We start from the raw sequence: 22,732 nt of genomic DNA on the forward strand, positions 1-22,732 counted from the left end.
AGGTTTTAAAGAGTTATAAGACTATGGATCGGTTTTAGTCCGCTAAGAGCATCTACAACAATGCCTTAAAGTGGTGTCTCAAACTAAAATATGAGGTTTTACGTAGAAAAAACTACTCCAACAATGCCCCATTTCATAAAATTTGGTTTAAACAATTATAGAGCACCTTATTAATTGTCTTAAATATACTACATCATAGTGGACTATCTTATAATATAGATTTAACGCTATTTTATTGGTACCCTAAATTATATAAAATATACTTATTTATAAGTTACATTACATTTTTATAGTTATAGGTCACGTTATTAGAGATGATTTAACAGAACATCCCATTTCTCGTGCGGCCAAGGCCCAGTCCGATGACTCTGGCCAAGGCCCAGTCCGATGACTCGGCCCTATAACTCTGAGCCCCATCGGAGACTCGGAGTCGGGGGCGCCAGCGTCTCGCCTCGCCGTCAGCAGCAGCAGCAGCTGCACCTCCATTCCACGGCTTCCGTCGTGCGCTTCGTCTGCACCCACAAAGGCGACGGCGACGGCAGGGGGAGGAGATGAAGCTGAAGCAGCTGGAGGGCCTCTTGGGTGGCCTGACCCAGTTCTCCGACCCCAAGGTACTGCTGACTGCGCCACCGCCACCGCCCCCACCTCTTGGGTGGCCTTTCTTTCTTCCTTTCTCGTACCCTGCTCGATTTCGCCTCGCCCAACCCCGACAAAAGGGAGGGGGAAAAGCGGAGGAGTATCTGACTTTTTGCCACAATGGCGTGTTTTTTTACAACGAGATGGCGTTGTGGGGTGTAGCTGGAGCTGGAGCAGTATGCGACGGGCCCTCACATCGCGTCGCGGATGCTCTACATGGTTAGTGCTGGCACTCACGTCCTGCTACGATTCCGATCCTTTCCCGCTTTGTTTCAGGATGCTATGCCTATGTAGGAGTATCTTTCTTTTGTTGGGATAGTCTTGGGGAAGCGGCGCCGGGCTTTCTCGTGAGTAGTGGGGCTATGGAATTGGGTGCCGCAAAGTGCAGCTTTGATTCTGAATTAACTGAGCTGATTTAAACAGTAGTCTAACGGCTGGAGTTGGGTGGCTTTGTTCCAAGAAATTAACTGCTTCAGTGCCCTGTCACAGAGAAAAAAAAAAGAATCTTGTGACCTTGTCTATGCATGTATTTGTCCCTTTTGATCTCAGCTTTGGCAAAACAGAACACCTATAATTTTCACCATGGCATGAAAGGTTCATCAATGGAACATTTTGAGACTTCCATTGAAGCCTAAACTTGGGTTGGGAATATTCCAATTCTTATTGGCCTGTTTCAACCTATAACTCAACATGGTCATGTTTTGCTTGGGCTGTTAGTCTCGTTAAAGTGTATACAGAAGCTTTGAGTGGATAGCCAGTTTGAGTAGATTATTCGATCTTGATGGTGGTGTCGGTCTGGTGCAAGTGGCAATCAGATATTAAAATTCTACTATTACGATTTGATGTTCACTTAGCTTTATCATATTCATGTTGATTTGATAAATAATCAGGCAGAGAATAGTTTCAATGACATAACTGGCAAAGTGGTAGCTGACTTCGGCTGTGGCTGTGGCACTCTGGCTGTGGCGAGTGCTTTACTGGATGCTGAGTGAGTATGTTTAACTTGGTAGTTTTAAGTAACCATGTTCTTTCCTGTGACAATCCCTCTATTGCGTAATGTCTACTTCAATATTTTAAAACAAAAAAACTTCCTGTTTAGTGCTTATGTTTGTAATTTTGCACAGTTTGTTTGCTGATTGATCTAACAAAAAGTGGCTTCCTCTGCAATTGTGTCCTGGTAGATTGTGTCTATTCTTTTTTGTTAGTATTTTTTAGGGAATCAGGAGGGGCTGACCCCTATTATAAATTTATATAAAGAACAGAACAAGCTCCAAATGAGTTTTAGGAAACAAAAAAGGTAACAAACATAGTAATTGTACACATGTCTTGCAGGTGAAGCTAAAATAAAGAGTAGAATTCCATGTCATAAAATGATTTTAGATAGTGCGTAATTCTTTTAAATGCTCATTGATATATATGTAACCATAAATTAATGGGTATCACCAGTTTGGTGGCTAGTTTCCTTATCATCCATTTATAATGTGAATTGCTATGGTTGTGATTCACAGACATGTTCTTGGTATTGATATTGACCCGACTATCACTTGAACTTGCTCAAGAAAATGCTGCTGATCTGGAGGTATGACAATGTTTTTGTTTTTCAGTTTTCCACTTTAACTATTCCTTTACTCTGAATTGGAGAACCCTTCACTTTATTTCCCCGCTTGTGTTTTAACCTGTTAATGGTTCTGACTTGTATCAATACCAAACTCTGTATAATATTTTAGATTTATAGACAATATTCTCACATATATGTGGTGCAAAATGCTAACCTGCACCTTCCTGTCAAGGCTTGCTGAAAGTTGTGGATAACTGCAATACTAAATCACCTATTAGTGTGTTTTTCAAGCAAAGCTACCAGCTTAGTTGTTATTTCTTGGTAGTAGTATGTTGGATAAATTTTTACCTACCAACTGGTGATAGGTAAAATTAGATATTCTTCAATTTGGAAGTTCTGTTGTCATGTAAAACATAGATGTATGGATTCTATGTTGTCATCCTGTGAGGGGCCGATTGCACATATTTACATGTTTGCAGCCTGTCCACCTTTGTTCAAAATCAGCATGTAGTCTTGTAAGCTGAGTTCAGAGGCCATGTTTGAGTTATTCTATATATTGAAGTCTTCCTTCCAGATAACAACATCATATAATCTGAAGCCAGTGGTAGTTGATAATTGCAACTAATAAAGTTAAAATCAGATGAAAGCTGGATCATTGGGTACACCCAGTTGCGCCATATAGCCATGGCATTAGTGAATGCAGTTTGTCGATGGTTGACAAAACTTATGTTTGCGCTTGTAGAAATTAGTTGTCCGATGGTGGAGGCATGGGGCCACCTAAATCTTGTCATAACAGAACAGTGCTTCTTTGTTGTTAAATTGGGTGCACCTAAGCAATTATAATTTCGCTTTATTGGCTTCTCTGATGTTCTTGCATGAAACATAAAAATCCCATGGTCATGTTAAAACACATGTTCATAAAGCAGAGCTGAAAGTAATATTTGGTGACTCTTGCTAAAATTTAAATGACCATTTGTACCTAACTTTATTTTCTCAAACTTGTGAATGACATGTATTTTTTATTATTTTTTGATTTTGCAGCTGGACATCGATTTAGTTTGGTCTGACATAAAGAACTTAAATCTGAAAGGTATTGTTCTTATGTGCTAACATATTCTTTTTTCTGGAATACGCAGGAGAACTGCGCATTTTTGTATTAAGAAGAAAGAGAATAGGGGAAAGGTCCCCCATAATACAAAACAATTCCTGAAAGAATACCGGGAATAGGTGAGACCATGAGAACAGACTCGGACCACACAAGGGAGAGCATACTCCTACCACACCCCCTACCACTAGGCCAGCAGCTCGTCTATATGGAAGAGATCAGACAGAGCTTTATCACCAGCCAAAAACCAACATAAAGCCTCCTCTCTATATGGAAGAGACCAGACAGAGCAGCAGCTAAACAGACTCGGACCACACAAGGGAGAGCATACTCCTACCACACCCCCTACCGCTAGGCCAGCAGCTCGTCTATATGGAAGAGACCAGACAGAGCTTTATCACCAGCCAAAAACCAACATAAAGCCTCCTCTCTAGCCGCCCGAAGAGCAGCAGCTAAACTAGGATTACAATTATCAAAAACACACTTGTTTTCTATGCTTCCAAATAGTCCAAGCACCTAGGATAACCAGCGAATTGAAACCCTTCTTCAAATGATTAGCCACCTTGTAAGAGCAGATTCGCCACCAATTCTCAAAACAAACATCAATCGTCGCACACAACAACTGCAGCCCTCCAATCATTAGAAGTTGAAACCAGAACTGTCTAGAAAAACACACTGGAGATCAATAAATGATTAATGGACTCATCATCTTGATCACAAAGCGGACAACGATCAGGGTGATCCAGTCTGCGTTTCGCAAGCCTATCAGCAGTCCAGCATCTATCATGCTCCACAAGCCAGATAAGAATTTGCATTTCCGGGGAGCCCAAGATTTCCACACCTTCTCTGCTGGCTCAAACCCAATTGACCCCTGAAAAAGAGCCCTGTACACGGAGCTAGCTGAGTAATCTCCAGAAGCACAAAATTTCGCAAGCCTATCTAGGAAGGACTTAGGACCAGCATGATGCTTAACCGATCGGCTATCGATGCTGCAATTCCCGATCGAACGCGGACTAGCCTCCTGCCACCGTTCAACCTTTGAATGACCCACCGACCGGTGAAGAATGCCACGAGGAGACAAGGAGGTGGAACGAGGTGCCTCAGGGAGAGAGCCAGGCTCAACGGAGCTGAGGGATGGCTCTGTCGCAGCGGCCGAGGACGCTGGGACCGTGAGGATCACCGGCGAGGGCGACACAGAGGAGGGCGCCGGGATCGTGAAGATCGCCGGCGAGGGTGGGACGGAGGAGGAGGCACCTGAGCGAGAAACAAGGGGGCGGGCGGGAAATACGAGCGGACTAGCGGGGGAGCCGAGTGGATGGGCGGGGGAACCGAGCAGACGGGCAGGAGAGCCTAGCGGTCGCATGGCTCCCCCAGTGTTTTTCTTTTTTTGGTTATTGAATCTCTAGAACTTTTCCCAACATTATTTGTAAATGTAATAGGTAGTTCGTGTCTAGAAACTCACTTTCAGTCATAGTTTCAGTGTCCTCGCTGAACTTCCTGCAGATTGATCACTAGTGCAAAAATTGAACGCCAGTTACTAGTGAAGTAGTGATTTATACTTGTGCACCATTACTGTCACAGCAATGGCCAGGCCAATAAAGTTGATGAAACAGCGTCACACAGAGCAAATGGAACACTTCTAAAAGCATTCTTCTTCCCCTAATTGAACTTTACCTTGTGGCTGAATAGAAAGCCAATTTAGTGCAGGCGTCCATGTTGATACTGTTGTCATGAATCCTCCCTTTGGTACACGAAGGAATGGAGCAGACATGGAGTTCCTCTCTATGGCCTTGCAGGTCAGAACCGGTGCTTGTTTTGCGACTAGCAGTTTCCTTGGAAGATGATATTTGACATTTAAGTGCCATTTGCTACTGACAGGTTGCTTCTCAAGCTGTCTATTCTCTACACAAGACTTCCACTAGAGAAGTAAGTTCTTTCACAGAAACAAGTCCGAATATATAACTCGCGAGATATCCTGGCAATGCCAAATCTTCGTTTATTTTTCTTTCCTCGTGCATTTCACTTTTTTTTTTTTTACTTTGATTGTTCACATTTGTATTCATTTTCGGAACTGTCAGCATATCAAGAAGGCAGCCTTGCGTGGCTTCAATGCCATCAGTGCGGAGGTTCTATGCGAGGTATAATAAGTATATAAACACCAGTCGCTTTTCCTTGCTACCAGGGATGCATTTCAGTGCCTTGTTCCACATTCCTAACATGGCAGAGAGAGCTCCCAAAGAAAGCAACTTGTCTTCTGCTCGTGGGATCATTTGCCCTAGATCCCCCTAGTTTTGCTGGTTGTTTTTTAATCTACCCTCTCCTCACTTTATTTCCTAAATTTTTTTTTGCAGCTGCGTTACAATCTACCGCGGACGTACAAGTTGCACAAGAAAAAAGAGATCGACATTGCAGTCGATCTGTGGCGCTTTGTTCCTAACGCCCAACGCCGCAGCTAGCGCGCTCGCTATGGGCCGAGGGGCACAGGTGATGGAATGGAACTGAACATGAATGGAAAATGATCAAATGGATATGTGTCTCAAAAGGCTGGACTTGATCGAAGAGATCCCAAGCGTCACGCTTGCTGTGCTTATCGTCTTCTTGGTGCCCAGTAAGGGTAGCTCAGAATTTGACGAACTGTGTAGAGTTTTGTGGGCACAGATGATGCTCCCAGTAGTGTGCACAATGAATGCTTTGTATGTATTGTGCTCTATTGCCTGTGCTAACGCTACAGAATAATATTTACAATTAATTTGGTGATCAGTCAGTGGCGCCGCACAACAAAGGGCGTGGCAGGCCGGGGTGAGGAGCCCATGACCGGCCGAGAGAGACCCCCCCGAATTGTGAATAAGTTCAGAATTAACAAGGACACAAGTCTTCACTGAGACACAACCATAGTTGAACGTAATACATCACTACTTAATAGAAAAATAGCATCAGGAAGATATCGTTTTAAAGTTGTTGAAGATCAAACTTCAGCTCACAGTTCTTTGAAGTAGACTCCACAATCCACGCCATAGCAGCTAGAAAATAGAAACAACATATATGAATTAACATATAACACTTGCTATAGATATTGAGATAGAAACCCTTAGGATATTTATACATAGGTGGGGGGCCTGGCCCACATGGTTAGGAGCGGATCCTGATATGTTGACTTTTATAAATAATCCTATGGGTAAATTTTTTTGGAGGTTCCAGATGTTCCATGGATTAGGGAGTAGGCTCCCATATTCCTGTCGAACTAGGCCTTTCTTGTCGTTCATCTCAAATGTATTGGCAGGGAACAACTATCTATCAATTTACACATCTTCAAATATCAATCGACCTTCATTTATTGTCGATTGTATCCAACGACAGAAAACATTGCAATCGTGGCATGAAAAAAAAGGAGTTATGCAATTTACAGTAAGCACGCCTTTTCAATTCATCTGTTAGAGGAATTGTGTGGGACAATTTAATGTTGCCGCTCTAAATAATTTATCAAATATCTTGTCACACTTAGCAACATTGAATGTGAACTTAACTTCTCTTTGTTGATTCTTTTGAACTGACTGCACGGAAGAGCAAGTGGGAAGTTTTGTCCTTAGCTGACCAAACAAGTTCGTCAACATATACCTCTTTTGGCTCATCATTTGAGCTACTACTGTCATGACACGCATTATGATGAGATGGCTCTTGAATTTCTATGCTTCGGCTTTCATAAGCCAAAGCCCGATGATGTAACTAAGCTAGCAAAAAGAACTGGGTGCTACCTAATTTTTCTTTTAAGTATGGACACAACCCATTGAAAGCTAACTTTGCTAACTGCTTATCTGTGACATGGATCTAAAAACATCGATTTTTAGTATCTCTAAACCTTTAGAAACAATCTTTAACGATTCATTGACCCCTAGCCAAAGTGATGCCAGACCAACTAAATCTAACACGTAATCCTTGGAGAAAAAGTGTTTAGGAAACTTATGCTCTAGATCATCCTAGGAACTAATCGAGTAAGGGGACATGCACTATCGGAATTTGGCTCTTGCCGAGTGCCATATTCTTTGCCGAGTGTTTTTTTTCGGGCACTCGGCAAAGAAGCTCTTTGCCGAGTGCCACGCAAAAAACCCTCGGTAAAAGAAAACACTCGGTGAAGAAGCTCTTTGCCGAGTGTTTTTTTTCCCAACACTAGACAAAGACAATTTAAAAATCACATTTTAGAGCAGTAAATTAATTCAAATGAAACAGTTTTTGACACTCGGCAAAGAACAAAAAAGACACTCGTCAAAGGGCTCTTTGCCGAGTGTCACAAATACAACACTCGGCAAAGAGCTCTTTGTCGAGTGTTTTTTCCCAACACTAGGCAAAGACAATTTTAAAAATCATATTTTAGAGCAGTAAATTAATTCAAATGAAACAGTTTTTGACATTCGGCAAAAAACACGATTCCGGTAGTGATGGCAGCATACCAAGTGAATGCAGTGCCAATAAGAGATATTGAAAATAAGAGAACACAAAAAGCTTATTTGTCGACCAGTTCTCCTAGTTGTACTAACAATTGGACTACATGTTCGTGACTCGTGAGTGCTTCTGAAAGTCGCCTAGAGGGGGGGGGTGAATAGGGCGAAACTGAAATTTACAAATATAAACACAACTACAAGCCGGGTTAGCGTTAGTAATAAAGAAACGAGTCCGGGAGAGAGGGCGCAAAACAAATCCCAAGCGAATAAGCAAGTGAGACACGAAGATTTGTTTTAACCGAGGTTCGGTTCTTGCAAACCTACTCCCCGTTGAGGAGGCCACAAAGGCCGGGTCTCTTTCAACCCTTCCCTCTCTCAAACGATCCACGGATCGAGTGAGCTTTCTTTTCTTAATCACTTGGAACACAAAGTTCCCACAAGGACCACCACAAGTTTGGTGTCTCTTGCCTCAATTACAAGTGAGTTTGATCGCAATGAAGGAATCAAGAAAGCACGATTAAAAAGCCAAGCAACAAGAGCGACAAGTAACACACGGATCACTTCCTCTCTCAAGTCACTAATCACTAATGATCTCTTTTCTCAATTGTGAAACTTGGAGAGGTGGAGGCTTTGAATGTGTCTTGGAATGGAGTGCTAGCTCTTGTATTGAATGTTGAAGGTTGGAATGCTTGGATGAAGTGAATGGAGGTGGTTGGGGTTGTATTTATAGCCACCAACCACTTCCTAGCCGTTGGGCCATTCTGCCGAGCGCGGACGGTCCGCCCTCCTGGTGCGGACGGTCCGCCCCTGTAGATCAACGGCTGAAAATGCAACGGTCAGCAGTAACGGCTATATCAACGGCTATATTGCATTTAATGCGTCGTCAGATGTCAGACAGAGCCAGTCGCGGACGGTCCGGTCGTGCACACCCGGACGGTCCGCGAGGCCCCCTATAATTCATTTCTCCGAACCCGTTACCTTCGGGTTTTTCGGTTTCTTACCGACCGGACGGTCCGCGCCTAAGGCCGGACGGTCCGCGCGAGGGCTCGGACGGTCTTTTGCTTTTCCTTCGGACAGTCCGTAATGGAAACTTGTATTTTTGCATTGGTTCTGTCCGAGAGTCATTCTAGTGTTGCGGACGGTCCGCCGCAAGGGCCCGGACGGTCCGCGCTTGGCCTGTTTTTCCAAAAAGCTTCTCCTGTCCGGAATAATCTACGGTATTCCGGACAGTCGATTTAGCATAGTTATAGATGAACTTTTGGCACCTGTAAAACATATAATCTAGAGCAAACTAGTTAGTCCAATTGTTTGTGTTGGGCGATTCAACCACCAAAACTATTTAGGAACTAGGTGTAAGCCTAATTCCCTTTCAATCTCCCCCTTTTTGGTGATTGATGCCAACACAAACCAAAGCAAATATGGAAGTGCATAATTGAACTAGTTTGCATAATATAAGTGCAAAGGTTGCTTGGAATTTAGCCAATATAAATACTTGCAAGATATGCATGGATTGTTTCTTTCTTATATAACATTTTGGACCACGCTTGCACCACATGTTTTGTTTTTGCAAACTCTTTTGTAAATCCTTTTCAAAGTTCTTTTGCAAATAGTCAAAGGCAAATTGAATAAGATTTTGAGAAGCATTTTCAAGATTTGAAATTTTCTCCCCCTGTTTCAAATGCTTTTCCTTTAACTAAACAAAACTCCCCCTAAATGAGATCCTCCTCTTAGTGTTCAAGAGGGTTTTTGATATGTCATTTTGAAATACTACTTTCTCCCCCTTTTGAACACAATAGGATATCAATTGAAAAATATTCAACACTTAAGTTTTTGAAATTGGTGGTGGTGCGGTCCTTTTGCTTTGGGCTCTTACTTTCTCCCCCTTTGGCATGAATCGCCAAAAACGGAAGCATTAGAGCCCTCGAAGTGTTTCCTTCCCCTTGGGTCATAAATAAATGAGTTAAGATTATACCAAAGACGAAGTCCTTTTGCTTGGTGCTCATGATTTCTTCCCCTAGAATGGAGAGTTGCTTGGAGCGACGGCGAAGGATGAGTTACGTAGTGGAAGCCTTTGTCTTCGCCGAAGACTCTAATTCCCTTTCAATACACCTATGACTTGGTTTGAAATGGACTTGAAAACACATTAGTCATAGCATATGAAAGAGATACGATCAAAGGTATACAAATGAGCTATGGGTGCAAGTTAACAAAAGAAATTCCTAGAATCAAGAATATTTAGCTCATGCCTAAGTTTGTTAAAAGATTGTTCATCAAGAGGCTTGGTAAAGATATCGGCTAATTGATCTTTAGTATTAATGTATGAAATCTCGATATCTCCCTTTTGTTGGTGATCCCTAAGAAAATGATACCCGAATGGCTATGTGCTTAGTGCGGCTATGCTCGACGGGATTGTCGGCCATTTTGATTGCACTCTCATTATCACATAGTAAAGGGACTTTGGTTAATTTGTAACCGTAGTCCCGCAGGGTTTGCCTCATCCAAAGCAATTGCGCGCAACAATGACCTGCGGCAATGTACTCGGCTTCGGCGGTGGAAAGAGCAACCGAATTTTGCTTCTTTGAAGCCCAAGACACCAAGGATCTTCCCAAGAACTGGCAAGTCCCTGATGTGCTCTTCCTATTGATTTTACACCCCGCCCAATCGGCATCCGAATATCCAATCAAATCAAATGTGGATCCCCTAGGATACCAAAGCCCAAACTTAGGAGTATAAGCCAAATATCTCAAGATTCGTTTTACGGCCGTAAGGTGTGATTCCTTAGGGTCGGATTGGAATCTTGCACACATGCAAACGGAAAGCATAATGTCCGGTCGAGATGCACATAAATAAAGCAATGAACCAATCATTGACCGGTATACCTTTTGATCCACGGACTTACCTCCCGTGTCGAGGTCGAGATGCCCATTAGTTCCCATGGGTGTCTTGATGGGTTTGGCATCCTTCATCCCAAACTTAGCAAGAATGTCTTGAATGTACTTCGTTTGGCTAATGAAGGTGCCCTCTTGGAGTTGCTTGACTTGGAATCCTAGAAAATACTTCAACTCCCCCATCATCGACATCTCGAATTTCTGTGTCATGATCCTACTAAACTCTTCACATGTAGACTCGTTAGTAGACCCAAATATAATATCATCAACATAAATTTGGCATACAAACAAGTCATTTTCAAGAGTTTTAGTAAAGAGTGTAGGATCGGCCTTGCCAACTTTGAAGCCATTAGCAATAAGGAATCTCTTAGGCATTCATACCATGCTCTTGGGGCTTGCTTGAGCCCATAAAGCGCCTTAGAGAGCCTATAGACATGATTAGGATACTCACTGTCTTCAAAGCCGGGAGGTTGCTCAACATAGACCTCTTCCTTGATTGGTCCGTTGAGGAAGGCACTTTTCACGTCCATTTGATAGAGCTTAAAGCCATGGTAAGTAGCATAGGCCAATAATATGCGAATTGACTCAAGCCTAGCTACGGGTGCATAGGTTTCACCAAAATCCAAACCTTCGACTTGTGAATACCCTTTGGCCACGAGTCGAGCTTTGTTCCTTGTCACCACACCATGCTCATCTTGCTTGTTGCGGAAGACCCATTTGGTTCCTACAACATTTTGGTTAGGACGTGGAACTAAATGCCATACCTCGTTCCTCGTGAAATTGTTGAGCTCCTCTTGCATTGCCACCACCCAATCCGAATCTTGAAGTGCTTCCTCTACCCTGTGTGGCTCAATAGAGGAAACAAAAGAGTAATGTTCACAAAAATGAGCAACACGAGATCTAGTGGTTACCCCCTTATGAATATCGCCAAGGATGGTGTCGACTGGGTGATCTCGTTGGATTGCTTGGTGGACTCTTGGGTGTGGTGGCCTTTGCTCTTCTTCCTCCTTGTCTTCCTCATTTGCATCTCCCCCTTGATCAATGCCATCATCTTGAGGTGGCTCATTTGCTTGATCTTCTACTTCATCAACTCGAGCTTCATCCTCATTTTGAGTTGGTGGAGATGCTTGCATTGAGGAGGATGGTTGATCTTGTGCATTTGGAGGCTTTTCGGATTCCTTAGGACACACATCCCCAATGGACATGTTCCTTAGCGCGATGCATGGAGCCTCTTCTTCACCTATCTCATCAAGATCAACTTGCTCTACTTGAGAGCCGTTAGTTTCATCAAACACAACGTCACAAGAGACTTCAACTAGTCCAGTGGACTTGTTAAAGACCCTATATGCCCTTGTGTTTGAATCATAGCCAAGTAAAAAGCCTTCTACAGTTTTAGGAGCAAATTTAGATTTTCTACCTCTTTTAATAAGAATGAAGCATTTGCTACCAAAAACTCTAAAATACGAAATGTTGGGCTTTTTACCGGTTAGGAGTTCATATGATGTCTTCTTGAGGATTCGGTGAAGATATAACCGGTTGATGGCGTAGCAGGCGGTGTTGACCGCTTCGGCCCAAAACCGGTCCGGTGTCTTGTACTCATCAAGCATGGTTCTTGCCATGTCCAATAGAGTTCGATTCTTCCTCTCCACTACACCGTTTGTTGTGGCGTGTAGGGAGAAGAGAACTCATGCTTGATGCCCTCCTCCTCAAGGAAGCTTTCAATTTGAGAGTTCTTGAACTCCGTCCCATTGTCGCTTCTTATTTTCTTGATCCTTAAGCCGAACTCATTTTGAGCTCGTCTCAAGAATCCCCTTAAGGTTTCTTGGGTTTGAGATTTTTCCTGTAAAAAGAATACCCAAGTGAAGCGAGAATAATCATCCACAATAACTAGACAGTACTTACTCCCGCCGATGCTTATGTAAGCGATCGGGCCGAATAGATCCATGTGTAGGAGCTCCAGTGGCCTGTCAGTCGTCATTATGTTCTTGTGTGGATGATGAGTGCCAACTTGCTTCCCTGCTTGGCATGCGCTACAAATCCTGTCTTTCTCAAAATGAACATTGGTTAGTCCTAAAATGTGCTCTCCCTTTAGAAGCTTATGAAGATTCTTCATCCCAACATGGGCTAGTCGGCGGTGCCAGAGCCAACCCATGTTAGTCTTAGCAATTAAACATGTGTCGAGCTCAGCTCTATCAAAATCTACTAAGTATAGCTGACCCTCTAACACACCCTTAAATGCTATTGAATCATCACTTCTTCTAAAGACAGTGACACCTATATCAGTAAAAAGACAGTTGTAGCCCATTTGACATAATTGGGAAACAGAAAGCAGGTTGTAATCTAATGAATCAACAAGAAAAACATTGGAAATGGAAATGGTCAGGTGAAATAGCAATTTTACCCAAACCTTTGACCAACCCTTGATTTCCATCCCCAAATGTGATAGCTCGTTGGGGATCTTTGTTTTTCTCATATGAGGAGAACATCCTTTTTCTCCCCGGTCATGTGGTTTGTGCACCCGCTGTCGAGTATCCAACTTGAGCCCCCGGATGCATAAACCTACAAAACAAATTTAGTTCTTGACTTTAGGTACCCAAACTGTTTTGGGTCCTTTGGCATTAGATACAAGAACTTTGGGTACCCAAACACAAGTCTTGGAGCCCTTGTGTTTGCCCCCAACAAATTTGGCAACTACTTTGCCGGATTTGCTAGTAAGCACATAAGATGCATCAAAAGTTTTAAATGAAATGGCATGATCATTTGATGCATTAGGAGTTTTCTTTCTAGGCAGTTTGGCACGGGTTGGTTGCCTAGAGCTAGATGTCTCACCCTTATACATAAAAGCATGGTTAGGGCCAGAGTGAGACTTCCTAGAGTGAATTCTCCTGATTTTGCTCTCGGGATAACCGGCAGGGTACAAAATGTAACCCTCGTTATCCTGAGGCATGGGAGCCTTGCCCTTAACAAAGTTAGACAAATTTTTAGGTGGGGCATTAAGTTTGACATTGTCTCCCCTTTGGAAGCCAATGCCATCCTTGATGCCAGGGCGTCTCCCATTATAGAGCATGCTTCTAGCCAATTTAAATTTTTCATTTTCTAAGTCATGCTCTCTAATCTTAGCATTTAGTTGAGCTATGTGATCATTTTGTTTTTTAATTAAGGCTAGGTGATCATGGATAGCATCAACATTAATATCTCTACATCTAATACAAATGGAAATATGCTCAACATTAGATGTAGAGGGTTTGCAAGATTTTAGTTCAACAACCTTAGCATGCAACATATCATTTTTAGTTCTAAGGTCGGAAATAGTAGCATTGCAAATATCAAAATCCTTAGCCTTAGCAATTAATTTCTCATTCTCATTTCTAAGGCTAGCGATGGAAGCATTCAATTCATCAATCCTAGCAAGCAAGTCAACATCATCATTTCTAGGATCAATGCAAACATGAGAATCAACCTTAGCCAACAAATTAGCATTTTCATTTCTAAGGTTGTCTAAAATCTCATGGCAAGTGCTTAGCTCACTAGATAATTTTTCACATTTTTCTCTTTCTAGAGCATAAGCATTTTTAACCTTAACATGTTTCTTGTTTTCCTTGATTAGGAAGTCCTCTTGGGAGTCCAAGAGATCGTCCTTTTCATGGATAGCACTAATTAGCTCATTTAATTTTTCTTTTTGTTCCATGTTAAGGTTGGCAAAAAGAATACGCAAGTTATCCTCCTCATTTTTATCATCCTCATCACTAGATGTTTCATATTTAGTGGAGGACTTTGATTTTACCTTCTTTTTGCCGTCCTTGGCCATGAGGCACTTGTGGCCGACGTTGGGAAGAGGAGGCCTTTGGTGACGGCGATGTTGGCGGCGTCCTCGTCGTCGGAGGAGTCGCTTGAGCTTTCGTCGGAGTCCCACTCCCGACAAACATGGGCATCGCCGCCCTTCTTCTTGTAGTACTTCTTCTTCTCCTTCCTTTTGCCCCTCTTGTCGTTGTCCCTGTCACTGTCACTTGATAATGGACATTTAGCAATAAAGTGACCGGGCTTACCACATTTGTAGCAAACCTTCTTGGAACGAGATTTGTAGTCCTTCCCCTTCCGTTGCTTGAGGATTTGCCGGAAGCTTTTGATGATTAGGGCCATCTCCTCGTTGTCGAGCTTGGAGGCGTCAATTGGTTGTCTACTTGGTGTAGACTCCTCCTTCTTCTCCTCCGTTGCCTTGAAGGCCACGGGTTGCGCCTCGGATGTGGAAGGCTCATCAAGCTCGTTGATCTTCTTGGAGCCCTTAATCATGCATTCAAAACTAACAAAATTCCCGATGACTTCCTCGGGGGTCATTTGTGTATATCTAGGATTGCCACGAATTAATTGTACTTGAGTAGGGTTAAGGAAAATAAGGGCTCTCAGAATAACCTTAACCACTTCGTGGTCATCCCATTTTGTGCTCCCGAGGTTGCGCACTTGGTTCACCAAGGTCTTGAGCCGGTTGTACATGTCTTGTGGCTCCTCCCCTTGGCGAAGACGGAAGCGACCGAGCTCCCCCTCGATCGTTTCCCGCTTGGTGATCTTGGTGAGTTCATCACCCTCATGCGCCGTCTTGAGTAGGTCCCAAATCTCCTTGGCGTTCTTCAACCCTTGTATTTTGTTGTATTCCTCCTTGCTTAAAGAGGCAAGGAGAATGGTTGTGGCTTGGGAGTTGAAGTGCTCGATTTGGGCCACTTCGTCCGTGTCGTAGTCCTCATCCCCTACGGATGGTACCTGTACACCATACTCAACAACATCCCATAATCTTTTGTGGAGAGAGATTAGATGAAATTGCATTAAATTACTCCACATAGCATAATCTTCACCATTAAAAGTTGGTGGTTTGCCTAATGGGACGGAAAGTAAAGGTGTATGTTTAGGAACGCGAGGGTAGCGTAGGGGGATCTTACTATACTTCTTACGCTCTTGGCGTTTAGAAGTGACGGACGCCGCGTCGGAGCCGGAGGTGGAGGTCGATGAAGTGTCGGTCTCGTAGAAGACCACCTTCCTCATCCTTTTGTGCTTGTCCCCACTCCGATGCGGCTTGTGAGAAGATTTTTCCTTCTTCTCCTTATGGTGAGAAGAGGAAGATCTTTTCTCCTTCCGCTTGGAGAATTTCTTCTTCTTCTCTCTTCTCTTGGTGCGGGACTCTTCTGATGAAGATGAAGTGCTCCCTTGGCTTGTAGTGGGCTTGTCGTCGCCGGTCTCCATCTCCTTCTTGGCGTGATCTCCCGACATCACTTCGAGCGGTTAGGCTCTAATGAAGCACCGGGCTCTGATACCAATTGAAAGTCGCCTAGAGGGGGGGGTGAATAGGGCGAAACTGAAATTTACAAATATAAACACAACTACAAGCCGGGTTAGCGTTAGTAATAAAGAAACGAGTCCGGGAGAGAGGGCGCAAAACAAATCCCAAGCGAATAAGCAAGTGAGACACGAAGATTTGTTTTACCCGAGGTTCGGTTCTTGCAAACCTACTCCCCGTTGAGGAGGCCACAAAGGCCGGGTCTCTTTCAACCCTTCCCTCTCTCAAACGATCCACGGATCGAGTGAGCTTTCTTTTCTTAATCACTTGGAACACAAAGTTCCCACAAGGACCACCACAAGTTTGGTGTCTCTTGCCTCAATTACAAGTGAGTTTGATCGCAATGAAGGAATCAAGAAAGCACGATTAAAAAGCAAGCAACAAGAGCGACAAGTAACACACGGATCACTTCCTCTCTCAAGTCACTAATCACTAATGATCTCTTTTCTCAATTGTGAAACTTGGAGAGGTGGAGGCTTTGAATGTGTCTTGGAATGGAGTGCTAGCTCTTGTATTGAATGTTGAAGGTTGGAATGCTTGGATGAAGTGAATGGAGGTGGTTGGGGTTGTATTTATAGCCACCAACCACTTCCTAGCCGTTGGGCCATTCTGCCGAGCGCGGACGGTCCGCCCTCCTGGTGCGGACGGTCCGCCCCTGTAGATCAACGGCTGAAAATGCAACGGTCAGCAGTAACGGCTATATCAACGGCTATATTGCATTTAATGCGTCGTCAGATGTCAGACAGAGCCAGTCGCGGACGGTCCGGTCGTGCACCCCGGACGGTCCGCGAGGCCCCCTATAATTCATTTCTCCGAACCCGTTACCTTCGGGTTTTTCGGTTTCTTACCGACCGGACGGTCCGCGCCTAAGGCCGGACGGTCCGCGCGAGGGCTCGGACGGTCTTTGCTTTTCCTTCGGACAGTCCGTAATGGAAACTTGTATTTTTGCATTGGTTCTGTCCGAGAGTCATTCTAGTGTTGCGGACGGTCCGCCGCAAGGGCCCGGACGGTCCGCGCTTGGCCTGTTTTTCCAAAAAGCTTCTCCTGTCCGGAATAATCTACGGTATTCCGGACAGTCGATTTAGCATAGTTATAGATGAACTTTTGGCACCTGTAAAACATATAATCTAGAGCAAACTAGTTAGTCCAATTGTTTGTGTTGGGCGATTCAACCACCAAAACTATTTAGGAACTAGGTGTAAGCCTAATTCCCTTTCAGCTTCTATCGCTCTCGCTTGCAAATTTGGAGAAATCCGGCACACTAGTCCCTGAAGGGTATGGAACAGTGTCCCATTAGGGTCGTATGGCCAAATATGAATGCCTTGGGGTGGACACACTAACTCCTAGTTTGTCTCGGAACAATTCAGCTAGTTCCTCCTGAATTTTATTCATAGGGCCCGATGGTAACCCACTGGCCCTCGGGCCGTGGGGCTTAGGTGGCCATTTATCGTTATGCTGACCTTCTACCCTAAGTCAATCAAAGATGGCATCCGACTCCTGAGGCATATCAGTGTCGTGTCCCACTACCGTATGGTGTGAGGTGAACCTCTCTAGCTCCCTAGGGGCTAAAAAATATTTTACCCCACACATGGGTGGTGGCATGGTGAGGATTTGATATGTTGTAGGTGGAAGAGAGTAGTGATGCTGAGGTGTGAGGAAAACTAGGTGTTGTGCATAGCAGCCTGCTCTGGATATGTGACACTGGATAGTCCCCACAGGGTTCAGGACGGTCCTCTGTAGGACCGGACAGTTCGAGATTATATCCAGACGGTCTGGTTGTGCTCAGCAGTGACGACCTGTTATGTAGTGAACTCGGTGTGACACCGAACAGTCCGACATGAGGATACAAACGGTTCGTAGTAGGTCTAGATGGTCTGAGATTGTACCTGGTCTATCTAGTACTGCTTAGCGTTGCCTGATCTATATTATAATGAAGGTGGTTGTGGAGGTTGCCCTAGATATGAGTTCAACGACATACCATAGAATGGCTTGGGCTTGTGAGGACCCATTTGCAGCCGATGGAGTAGGCACAGATGTCCCAATGCTAGCTTCGTGCAATGGGAAGCTAGGGATAGTAGATTTTCTCGAATACACGTGTTAGTTTTTTGAACGATTCTTCCATCCCTCCAATATATTGCTTTAATTGTTCTTGTTGCAAATCTCTATATTGTCTAAGGGATTGGATGACATCAGAATTACGTACATTGGGAGTTTATAGTGAATGTAGGAGAGACGTAAGCTCGATCTCCTCGTGAAGTGTGATTGGAATTTATCCTTCGCTGCTTCATGAGCCTGATTCATGAGATCTTCAAATTGTTGCTGCTCATCGACCGACAAACTCTCAAGACTCTGCCTGAGGATGTTGTCTTGGGAGACATCAATGCGAATTTTGGAACCAACAATCATGGTCGATCTAATAAATCTTATCTTCTGTCCCCAGCGAAGTCACCAAAGAGTAAGTTAGCGTCTTTCTGGGTCCAATACTAACGATCCCTAGAGCCTGCACATGACATGCAAGACGTTAGGGACTTCTCTGTGGGTTGGTGGATCGTTCGCAGTAGGTCATCGGACCGTTCACGATGGTGCAGATAGCTCCGAGAAGAATTCGGATCCCACCCCCCAGGAGGGACCCATCGGGGAGGAAGGATATTGGGGCTGCCTTACAGACGGTAGGCCACCCAAAGCGCTTCAAGATAACGTAGAGCAGAAGCGAGGTGAAGAAGATTGAGATTGGAGAACTACAACTAGAGCTACACTATATCTAACCTAAGACATGAAGATAAGTAATGTAAATAGATTGTTTTGATTGGATTATGTGTCCAAATCGATCGTATCACTTCATGTTTATAGAAGAGGAGGCCTAAATCTTATCCTAAACAAAGTCCAACAAGATACCAAAAGAAACCGAAAAGATCTTGCAACAAACTAGACCTCTCACCCGAACTGATCTAATCTTGGACGGTCCGAGTTAACAAGGCAACCCGGACCCTCCGAGGACTAGATCATCTAGGATTAACCGTGGACCGTCTAACAGTATCAGCGCTGCGATATATGATGTTCAACTAGACTAAAGACCTTCCGACCCAGCAAAAAAGATAAATCAATGCTTTCCCCAATCACTTTGTACTTGTCTCCACATGAGACAATAAAATTCGTACATACATCATGCTTACCAACTCTACCATCTCATCCCTGTATGATTTTGGCATGAAACGGACCAGCAATTCGTGAGCTGAACAGAAACACAGAAATTTTTATGAATCACGAGGACGAAGTCGAGGCTAAGGTCAGGATCACGGTCGGGCTCCATGAGCATGTGGTGGTAAAAGTAGTCGTGCCAGTCGAGGAAGGAGGGACGTTGGTGACGCGACATCATGCTTGTCCCTCAGGCGAGCGCGGCCTTGCGTACTGCGTCGGTGAGCCTTCTCCGCACGGCGTAGGCGACCAGGTGGCAAAAAATATTTTACAAAGCGACGGAAAAATAAAATAAGGGGGCGTTGCGAGAATCGAACTCGCGACCTCTCGCACCCAAAGCGAGAATCATACCACTAGACCAAACGCCCTGTTATGCTAATTTGTTGAGTTAATAATTTATAAATAAAACTATAATAATGTACTGGAGAAAAATCGCAAGCACTGAAGCTGAAGTGCTGCGTGCTGTCTAAATAGGCTGTTTCGTGGTGCTGCGATTTACACAAGTCATGTGAGTCGTGGAGACCTTCAGCAATCAACAACACACAAGTGATGCAATTTTCATGTCACGGTTGAAATTGATAGGGCCATAGGGGTATGTTATGCGCAAAGGTGAGCTTCAGATCGTTCCAGCGGATGTTTCCTTGCAAAGCCCGTTCACCATAATTTCTACATAATGGTTTCAGATTTTCAGTTTTTTTTTTAAGTTTCTGAAACTGAAATGTCATCTCAAACCGCATCCGGTCAGTGGATCGCATCAAATCTAACCACCATTACAGAAAAAAATTGCTGAAACTATCTTAACAAAAGATAACAATCAATTCTCATGTCACTGTATATATCAGATTATTAGGGGCGTCGATGCTTAAAGGCTCTCTGCTTCCCAAAGATGAATTGCAAAGTGCCAAAGTTGTTAGAAGCTCTACTCCCGTACTCCTCTACGGTTCTGGCGCATCAAACTGTGGGTACTCTATCGCATCTAAACCTGAATTGGCAAGGGAACAAGAAAAAAGAATGACACAATTAGGTACCCGAACTAGGGTTCAGATTAACTAACCACCATGGTATGAAATGTAATCCTCACAAAAACAAAGTAGAGCATTACCTCAAGCACAACTGGAGTAAAGTGTAAAAAAAAAACAGAAAAAAAAATCAAGAAGTGGATATCGCAGGCAGCAACTATTCGAAGTTACGGAATTTCTCTGTGGGCCAAGCAAAACAACAGGTATGACATTGTGATCTACTCAAAGTTAACATGCACATATTTTTTCACTGATCTCTTGCATAGCAAATTCTGAACTAGTACAGAACAAAAGCAGACTCTAGTTTGGAACAAATTCTGCTGATCCTTCAAAAAAAATCAAATTCAGAACTATAGAACACTACCGTAGCGTAAGCTATGCATGGGCTATGTTGTTCAGCACTACTGTGAAAGCTGCAGAGTTCTCACCTGGTGATCCGGTGGGCATCACGATGATGTCCAGGGGATCTGTGTTATGAGGCAGGTCTGTGATAAGAGGGATTAAGAGCGCATGCTTGCCGGCCCGCAGGCACAACGTGATGTTCTCGTCATCCTGACGGAGCGCCACCTCGGCCCTCAGGTTGGAGACGGAGTAGTCGTCGAAGTTGAAATCAGGCCAGTTGTCAAGAATAAACCCATCATCGTCCATCCGCACGTGCTGGATCATCCGGCCCGATGGATGCACCTTAGCCCGCCGCTTGAATAGGCCACGGCTTACATGAATCTGTTGCAATGGAACACTTGTGTTTAGTATGATCAAATCTGAATACACATTGTACTGAGAAAGAAAGGTTCAGAGACAAAATTCTTTACAGATTTCTCTGAAATATCAGGAAAAAAAAATATCATTGTGAGACCAAGACCAAATCACTCAAACCCCTCTAGTACACATCATGACAAAGAACTCCAGCGTTACTTCAGCTAAGACTCTACGCATACGAGTTTATGACATTCTACCATGATCAAATGCAGATTAACGCTGGCAGAGCAATTCGTAAAGCCACCACAATCTAGAACAGACAACAATTTCTCGATAAGTGGTAGAAAATTGGAAGGTTATTAATGTGATCAATAATTGCATCCCGAAGAACACCAAATGCAGAGGCTCGAGAATACAAGAAACCGTTACTAGAGCTTGCTAGGAGCGTGGGATACTGAATCAGACAGATTGCAAAGATTGCAGGTTCAGTCATCAGGAAGAACTAGCAGGTTCAGTCATCTTTCGGAAGAAGTGAAGAGTTTTAAGTTCAGACTTCGGCAAGAATAAACGCAAAGATTGCGGTCAAGACAGGAGAGTCAGATTGGTCATATATTGTTGAGAAAATCGACGCGAAGAAGAAACATCCATGCTTGGAAGGTGTGCAAGTTCCAACATCCAAGTAACCCCCGTTCACGGGATGACGAACACGAGGAGTTGAAAGGAGAAAGGATGGCGAACTCACCGTAGGTTGTTGAGGTGGAGGCGGAAGGGGTAGCGGCTCCGGGCTCACTGGGATTTCCTCGACCCTCCACTGCATCATCGTGGTCAGGCTGGCGTTCCTGGTATCGATGGTGACGACGTTTGTTCCAGTAGCGATGCCTGCCGTTGGCGCGGAGCCAGCGCTGGTGGTTGTGCAAGCGGACGTAGTTCTGGTCGGCATCCACCCTAAAGGCCGTCCACAAGAAGGGAGCCTCCGCGTGCGGCGAGTTGTAGTCGCGCTGGACGGCGCGGACGCCGCGGTGGCCGGGCGGCGCGTCCTTGTCCGAGACAGCGAGGTACCGGCCGTAGGCGACGCCCTGGAGGATTAAGAAGTCCCCTTCGCTGGGCCAACGCTCCGGTTTCCACACCGCGTTCACAGAGGGTGCGGCGCCGAGCGGGCGCAGGGAGACCCCGCTCGCGTCCGCGTCGGCGTGGATGTACTTGTCCCGCGCTCGGCTCCGCAGCCGCACGAAAGCCCCCGTGAGGGAAGGAGCTCCATCGTCGTGGCGTCCGCCGCGCGGCCGCGTGGTGGTGGACTGGTGTTGTGGTGGCGCGGCGGCGACGGCAGGCAGCCGGCGGGTTTGTTGCTTGGAGGGAGAGGCGAGGGGGCGAGAGCGGAGCAGAAGCAGGTGTTCCTTCCTTGCAATGCAATGGGACGGTTGCACGCCGAGGCGAGGCGGGTTATTTCATGGTAGGCGATGGGAATCTGGAACTCGCAAGTCGCAACTCGCAAGCGTAGGTCGGTTGCGCTCGTGTGTTCTTTGACTGACGTGCGGGGCCATTGCTGGGCCCGGATTCGAGGCGGCCAGGAAGAGCTCCTCCTACCAGTAAGTCCTCCACTCGTCGGTTGGCGAGTCATGTTCTAATTGAACACTTTCCATTTATGATTAAAGGAGAAGATTGTTCATTATTTTTAGGGCTAGTTTGGGAACCACAATTTTTCGAGGGATTTTTCCCTCGAAAAATTGTGGTTCCCAAACTAGCCTTTAAAGATTTATTTATCTCTTGAACAATTAATAGCATTTTCTCTTTTTAAAAATATATTAGGAAAATATTATGGTTGTATAAAATATTTTGTTTTTTCTAGGTGTTTGATGTAACAAATCTTGTA

General features: G+C 44.5%; 1 protein-coding gene, 1 non-coding gene and 1 pseudogene across 2 annotated transcripts; 1 reads left to right on the top strand and 2 right to left on the bottom strand.

Moving 5' to 3' along the window:
- The first annotated feature begins 400 nt into the window (after positions 1–400).
- On the top strand, positions 401–6,059 carry LOC118475666 (rRNA N6-adenosine-methyltransferase METTL5-like; annotated as a pseudogene).
- Positions 6,060–19,440: 13,381 nt separating this feature from the next.
- TRNAP-UGG (transfer RNA proline (anticodon UGG)) lies at positions 19,441–19,512 on the bottom strand. Its single transcript has one exon. It is a non-coding gene; the product is annotated as a tRNA-Pro (tRNA).
- A 326-nt stretch (positions 19,513–19,838) lies between these two features.
- LOC118475667 (uncharacterized) lies at positions 19,839–22,030 on the bottom strand. The gene is made up of 3 exons (XM_035963915.1): positions 21,605–22,030; positions 20,592–20,886; positions 19,839–20,126 (listed from the first exon to the last, which is right to left on the bottom strand). The coding sequence occupies exons 1-3, from the start codon at positions 21,800–21,802 to the stop codon at positions 20,080–20,082; spliced, it is 540 nt and encodes a 179-aa protein (XP_035819808.1). The 5' UTR covers positions 21,803–22,030; the 3' UTR covers positions 19,839–20,079.
- Positions 22,031–22,732: the final 702 nt, after the last annotated feature.

Source organism: Zea mays, unplaced genomic scaffold (assembly GCF_902167145.1).
Source record: "Zea mays cultivar B73 unplaced genomic scaffold, Zm-B73-REFERENCE-NAM-5.0 scaffold_545, whole genome shotgun sequence".
Taxonomy (NCBI): domain Eukaryota; kingdom Viridiplantae; phylum Streptophyta; class Magnoliopsida; order Poales; family Poaceae; genus Zea; species Zea mays.

Bases quoted from the DNA above. Each gene is read 5' to 3' on its own strand.
- LOC118475667 (XM_035963915.1), bottom strand. From the start codon at position 21,802: ATGCCGACCAGAACTACGTCCGCTTGCACAACCACCAGCGCTGGCTCC. The intron at 20,887-21,604 runs GTGAGTTCGCCA...CCATTGCAACAG, and splicing joins CTCCACCTCAACAACCTACG to ATTCATGTAAGCCGTGGCCT. The intron at 20,127-20,591 runs GTGAGAACTCTG...TTGCCAATTCAG, and splicing joins GATGCCCACCGGATCACCAG to GTTTAGATGCGATAGAGTAC.